The following is a 7036-nucleotide window of genomic DNA, read 5'->3' as shown; positions in this document are numbered from 1 at the left end:
GGAGCTTACAGTGAGCTGAGATCCGGCCACTGCACTCCAGCCTGGGCGACAGCGTGAGACTCCGTCTCAAAAAAATAAATAAATAAATAAATAAAATAAAGAAATGGGGTCTCACTGTATTGCCCAGTCTGGTCTCAAATTCCTGGGCTCAAGCACTCTTCCTGCCTCGGCCTTCCCAAGTGCTGGGATTACAGGTATGAGCCACCACACTTGGCCCCATCTTGTTCTTTAAAAAAAAGTTTGTGACTGGGTGAGGTGGCTCACACCTGTAATCCCAGCACTTGGGGAGGCCAAGGCAGGTGGATCACCTGATGTCAGGAGTTCGAGAGCAGCCTTGCCAATATGGTAAAACCCTGTCTCTACTAAAAATACAAAAATTAACCAGGTGTGGTGGCTCGTGCCTGTAGTCCCAGTTACTTAGGAGGCTGAGGCACGAGAATCACTTGAACCCATGAGGCGGAGGTTGCAGTGAGCCAAGATCACGCCACTGTACTCCAGCCTGGGGAACAGAGTGAGACTCAGTCTCAAAAAAAAAAAGTTTGCTGGACCTGTATGTTAGTGTGTGCCTGTGGTCCCAGCTACTCAGGAGGCTGAGGTGGGAGGGTCACTTTTGAGCCTAGGAGGTCAAGGCTGCCATAAGCCAAGAACGTGCCACTGCACTCCAGCCTGGGCAACACAGCGAGACTCTGTCTCAAGTTAAAAAAAAAAAAAAAAGCTTGCTGACCTTTGGTCTATACAATCCACCTAGTTATTCTTCAAACCTTGACACCTTCTATGTGCCTAATTCTGGACTGAGCAGTAGGGAGAGGCTAAGCCCTCAAAGAACCCAGTGTGGGAGAGGAGACATGATCACAGCACAGGGTGATAACTGCCATATTAGGGGTCATAGCGTAGGGATGGGCACAGAGGGGCCGCATGTCTGCCACAGCACTCAGTGCAGATCCAGTTAGAGAAACATGTCCTTCCTATGCCCCTGGCGCTGCTGGGTCCCTCAGCCCACTCTCTGAGTCAGCTGGGGAAGTCCAGGGTATATAACTGGTCTCTTCATCTCTTCCCACTGCTCTCCAGGCTCATCCCCACTGGAAGGGGAGTATGGGGATGGGGCTGCTAGGAAAATGCAGGCAGAGGCTCAACAAGTTTTTCTTTTCTTCCCCCATCCCTCACCTGACCAGGCTCACTCTTCCAGGTACCCAGACCAATCAGAGGCATCTTCTGCCCAGTGTGCAGGAGAACACAGGAAGCCGCCATTGCCCCCTGAAACACAGATGGGAAGAGAATGGTGTTGGGGTTAGTGCTGTTGTTCAGGTCTCAGATATCCACTGTCAAGAATACTGCAAAACGGCCGGGCACAGTGGCTCATGCCTGTAATCCCAGCACACTGGGAGGTCGAGGCGGACAGATCACCTGAGGTCAAGAGTTCAAGGCCAGGCACAGTGGCTCATGCCTGTAATCCCAGCACTTTGGGAGGCCGAGGTGGGTGGATCATGAGGTCAGGAGATCGAGACCATCCTGGCTAACACGGTGAAACACTGTCTCTACTACAAATACAAAAAAATCAGCCGGGTGTGGTGGCAGGCACCTGTAGTCCCAGCTACTCTGGAGGCTGAGGCAGGAGAATGGTGTGAACCTGGGAGGTGGAGCTTGCAGTGAGCCGAGATCGGGCCACTGCACTCTAGCCTGGGCGACAGAGCAAGACTCTGTCTCAAAAAAAAAAAAAAAAAAAAGAGTTCAAGACCAGCTGGGCCAACATGGTGAAACCCCATCTCTACTAAAAATACAAAAATTATCTGGGCATGGTGGCACACACCTGCAGTCCCAGCTACTCGTGGGGCTGAGGCACAAGAATCACTTGAACCTGGGAGGGGAGGTTGCAGTGAGCAGAGATCATGCCACTGCACTCTATAAAGTATGGGCCAGGAAGGGGTGGGGAAGAGGGGACAGAGGTGGAGCACAAACACGTGGTTATATATGTACCTGTGAGCAAGGGCAGTGGAGACAGGGTACCCAAAACCAACCATGGCCAGTAGCTCCTGAACAAATACTAACCAGACCACCAGCTTGGATGCCCTTTTCTGTGGCAGGCTAAAGATCTCTATTAAAGAACTGCACTATCTAAAAACAAAAACAGGATGGCCACATAGAAGCACCCAGTCTTGACTAAATAAGGTCTCAAGCCAGTGTAAGGCAGGCAAAGGCCATTATGAGAGAAAGAGACCAGGTAACTGAATAGGCCCAGGAAGGGACCACTTCTCTGGCAATGAAATTAACGTTCCCAGGAGGTTGTCAGAACTACAGATTCTCGGCCGGGCATGGCAGCTCACGCCTGTAATCCCAGCACTTTGGGAGGCCGAGGCAGGTGGATCATGAGGTCAGGAGATCAAGACCATCCTGGCTAACTCGGTGAAGGCCCGTCTCTACTAAAAATAAAAAAAATCAGCCGGGCGTGGTGGCGGGCGCCTGTAGTCCCAGCTACTCGAGAGGCTGAGGCAGGAGAATCACTTGAACCCAGGAGGCGGAGGTTGCAGTGAGCTGAGATCACACCACTGCATTCCAGCCTGGGCAACAGAGTGAGACTTTATCTCAGAAAAAAACAAAAAAAGAACTACAGAGATTCTATTCTCTAAGTACCTTTCACAGAGGTCTGGTTAGCCATGCTGGTAGGCCTGAGTGGGCTCCTACAAGGGAGGTAAAGGGAGTCCTAAAAAAGGAACTCTTTTTTAGACTCAGGGTCTGGTTCTGTCTCCTAGGTTGGAGAACGGTGGTATGATCATGGTTCACTGCAACCTTGAACTCCTAAACTCAAGTGATATTCCTGCCTCAACCTTCCAAGTAGCTGGGACTACAGGCCTGTGCCAGCACACCTGGATGTTTTTAAACTTTTTTAGAGATGGGGTTTGGCTAGGTTGCCCAGGCTGGTCTTGAACTTCTGGCCTCAAGCTATCCACCCACTTCAGCACCCTGAGTTGCCAGGATTACAGGTATGAGCCACCATATCCAGATCTTCAATTTTTTAGTTAAGACAATAGGCTCAAAGAAGTGAAGTTAGACTGGGTACTGTGGCTCACGCCTGTAATACGAGCACATAGGGAGGCCAAGGCAGGCAGATCACTTGAGGTCAGAAGTTAGAGACCAGCCTGGCCAACATGGTGAAACCCCATTTCTACCAAAAAATACAAAAATTATCTAGGCGTGGTGGCATACGCCTGTAGTCCCAGCTACTCTGGAGGCTGAGGCGGGAGAATCGTTTGAACCTGGGAGACGGAGTTTGCAGTGAGCCAAGACTGCGCCACTGCACTCCAGCTTGGATGACAGAGCCAGATTCCATCTCAAAAAAAATTTTAAAAAGTGAAGTTATTTGCTCCAAATCAACAGCTAAGAAGTGGCAAAACCAGCTGGACACAGTGGCTCATGCCTGCAATCCCAGCACTTTGGGAGGCCGAGGTAGGTGAATCACAAGGTCAAGAGATCGAGACCAGCCTGGCCAACGTGGTGAAACCCCGTCTCTACTAAAAACACAAAAATTAGCTGGGTGTGGTGGCAGGTGCCTATAATCCCAGCTACTCGGGAGCCTGAGGCAGGAGAATCACTTGAACCCGGGAGGCGGAGGTTGCAGTGAGCTGAGATCGCGTCACTGCACTCCAGCCTGGGCAACGGAGGGAGACTCCATCTCAAAAAAAAAAAAAAAAAAGTGGCAAAACCAAGGATCTAAGGAGGAGCTAATGGAAAAAAGGCAAATAAACACAGACCTATAAAAAGATACTCACGGTAGATACATGTGTGATGTGCTACAGAAAAGGGAAAGGACAAAGAAATATTGACACTGATTCATAAGAATTCCCAAGAGTCAAGGGGAAGAACTCTTACCAGGAAGGGGAAACTATACACATGACTTCAGTGCAGCAGAAAAATAACTAATTACAGATACAAGTAAATTTCCAACCAAAGATAACTGCAGCCTCCTCCTCTGGAAAGCTATGAAAATAAGAAGTCACCACATGGCCCAACAATACTCATTTTATCAGTAAATTGAATGTTCCAACTCTTGTGCAAAACCCAAGAGAAAAACATGTTTAAATATTTAAACTGCCTTCCTTCAGTTTATGGTCTTGTAATGGGAATAGGTGATATCAGTACACTGTGATAAGTGCATTGATCAAATTCTGCACAAGAGCTGCACAAGGGTGGCAAGAAAAGAGTAACCTTGCTAGGATGGCTTCTTGGAGGCCATCTCTTCCTGAGTCAAGTCCTAAAGAATAACTGAACAGGAGTTAGCCAAGTGAAAGAAAAGGAGAGAGAACGTTCACACCAAGAGCCAATGAGGTAGATATAACCTTTTCCCTTGATCTCATCGGTACCATGAATATCACTCTTGGGACTGACTTAATTGCTAACAATATCTTTATAAATATAATCTTAGTTTCCAGGTTCTAAAAGGATGTAGGATAGAGCAAGTAATAAGACAAGCTGTGGCCGGGAGTAGTGGCTCACGCCTGTAATCCCAGCACTCTGGGAAGCCGAGGCGGACGGATCACCTGAGCTCAGGAGTTCGAGACCAGCCTGACCAACATGGTGAAACCCCGTCTCTATTAAAAATACAAAAATTAGCCGGGTGTGATGGCATGTGCCTGTAGTCCCAGCTACTCAGGAGGCTGAGACAGGAGGAATCGCTTGAACTCAGGAGGTACAGGTTGCAGTGAGCTGAGATCGCGCCACTATACTCCAGCTTAGGCAACAGAGCAAGACTCCAGCTCAAAAAAAAAAAAAAAAAAAATTAGCTGTGCATGGTGGCGCATGCCTGTAACCTCAGCTACTTGGGAGGCTGAGACATGAGAACTGCCTGAACCCAGGAGGCGGAGGTTGCAGTGAGCCGATGTAGCGCCACTGCACTCCAGTCTGGGCAACAGAGTGAGATCCTGTCTCAAATAATAATAATAATAATAAGTTGAGGCCAGGTACAGTGGCTCACGTCTGTAATCCCAGCACTTTGGGAGGCCAATGCAGGCGGATCACTTGAGATCAGGAGTTCGAGACCAGCCTGGCCAACATGGCGAAACCCCCTCTCTGCTAAAAATACAAAAATTAGCTGGGCATGGTGGTGTGTGCCTGTAATCCCAGCTACTCGAGCAACTGAGGCAGGAGAATCACTTGAACCTAGGAGGCAGAGGTTGCAGTGAACTGAGATCAGGCCACTGCACTCCAGCCTGGGCCACAGAGTGAGACTCCATCTCAAAAAAAAAAAAAGAAAAAAAAAGCAAGTCGTGAGTAAAGCCAATACACCAACACTGTCTTTCCTAATACTTCTGATCCAGGAAGAATTTTATATCTAGTTTAAGTTGATTTTGGAAACCACTCTTTTCTGCTAAAAAAAAATCGAAACTGTTCAATCTGAGCATCAGACCACAAACTACCAGGGCAATGCTCTTTATAATCAAACTTTTCAAGGACACAAATTTCTAAGGGATCAAGTAAGCAAGTCTGGACCTGACAAGAGGAACCTGGTGGCCTGCTGCCACCGGGGTCTAAGGCAGGTTTCCTGGGCTTACTGCCCAATGACCTGTTGGCCTCTTGCAGATTACCCAACACACATGAGAAGGCTCTGAAATTACAACTGGGGTGAAAGCTTGAACAACACCCTGGCTTAAGGGGAAAAGGAAGAAGAAACTTGAATCTTGCTTCTCCCTTTCTTTTGCTAGTGAAACTGAACACCAAAAGGGCTGAGGCTTGGAGGACAGGGATGAAAGAGGTAGGAGATGTGCAAAGAACAAGAGCTCCCTAGGGAAGAATGAAGGTGCCACATAGATGTTCTTCTCTAAGACAGAAAATCATCCTCAGTCAGCTCCTGACTTCCTCATCTTCTGCTTGATACACTGCTTTCCAGCCTAGCCGTGCATTAACAGATTCCAGACTCCGGGCTTGTCAGGAACTGCCTATCTGGACCTTTGGCAGCATTCAGAAACCTTCATGTTATCTTTTTTATTATTATTATTTTTTTGAGACGGAGTTTCACTCTTGTCACCCAGGCTGGAGTATAATGGCGCGATCTCGGCTCACTGCAACCTCCACCTCCTGGGTTCAAGCGATTCTCCTGCCTTAGCCTCCTGAGTAGCTGGGATTACAGGCATGTGCTACCACACCCAGCTAATTTTTGTATTATTAGTAGAGACAGGGTTTCACCATATTGGCCAGGCTGGTCTTGAACTCCTGATCTCAGGTGATCCACCAGCCTCAGCTTTTCAAAGTGCTGGGATTACAGGTGTGAGCCACTGTGCCCAGCCTATCTTTTATTTTATTTATTTTGTTTGAGACAGAGTTTCATTCTTGTTGCCCAGGCTGGAGAGCAATGACGCAATCTTGGCTCACCACAACCTCCACCTCCCAGGTTCAAGCAATTCTCCTGCCTCAGCCTCCCAAGTAGCTGGGACTACAGGTGCCCGCCACACTTGGCTAATTTTTGTATTTTTAGTAGAGTCAGGGTTTCACTATATTGGCCAGGCTGGTCTCAAACTCCTGACCTTGTAATCCACCTGCCTTAGCCTCCCAAAGTGCTGAGATTGCAGGTGTGAGCCACTGCACCCGGCTAGCTTTTTTTTTTTCTTTAAGACGGAATCTTGCTCTGTCACCCAGGCTGGAGTACAGTGGCATGATCTTGGCTCACTGCAACCTCTACTTCCCAGGTTCAAGTGATTCTCTTGCCTCAGACTCCAGAGTAGCTGGGATTACAGGCACCCACCACCACACCCAGTTCATTTTTTGTATTTTTAGTAGAGACGGGGTTTCACCATGTTGGGTAAACTGGTCTCAAACTCCTGACCTCAAGCAATCCACCCACCTCGGCCCAACGTACTAGGATTATAGGCATGACCTGCCATGCCCAGCCAGAAACCCTCATGTTATCTTTTTTTTTTTTTTTGAGATGGAGTCTTGCTCTGTCGCCCGGGCTGGAGCGCAGTGGCGCGATCTCAGCTCACTGCAAGCTCTGCCTCCCGGGTTCACGCCATTCTCCTGCCTCAGCCTCCCGAGTAGCTGGGACTACAGG

At 48.6% G+C, this 7036-nt stretch overlaps 1 protein-coding gene across 4 annotated transcripts in view; it reads right to left on the bottom strand.

Moving 5' to 3' along the window:
- Nucleotides 1-7036, bottom strand: part of AKR1A1 (aldo-keto reductase family 1, member A1 (aldehyde reductase)) — a 26229-nt gene that overhangs the window by 14385 nt on the left and 4808 nt on the right. For 3 of the 4 annotated variants that reach the window (XM_012001892.1, XM_012001894.1, XM_012001893.1), the window contains one exon: nucleotides 1165-1254. In XM_012001892.1, coding sequence (XP_011857282.1) covers nucleotides 1165-1248 — 84 coding nt within the window. In that variant the 5' untranslated portion in view covers nucleotides 1249-1254. Of the gene's footprint in view, nucleotides 1-1164; nucleotides 1292-7036 lie in introns of those variants that run through there. The other variant, XM_012001895.1, reaches the window with a different exon arrangement.

The sequence above is a fragment of the Mandrillus leucophaeus genome, unplaced genomic scaffold (genome assembly GCF_000951045.1).
Source record: "Mandrillus leucophaeus isolate KB7577 unplaced genomic scaffold, Mleu.le_1.0 Scaffold67, whole genome shotgun sequence".
NCBI lineage: Eukaryota > Metazoa > Chordata > Mammalia > Primates > Cercopithecidae > Mandrillus > Mandrillus leucophaeus.
This window is presented reverse-complemented; position numbering and strand designations above follow the sequence as displayed.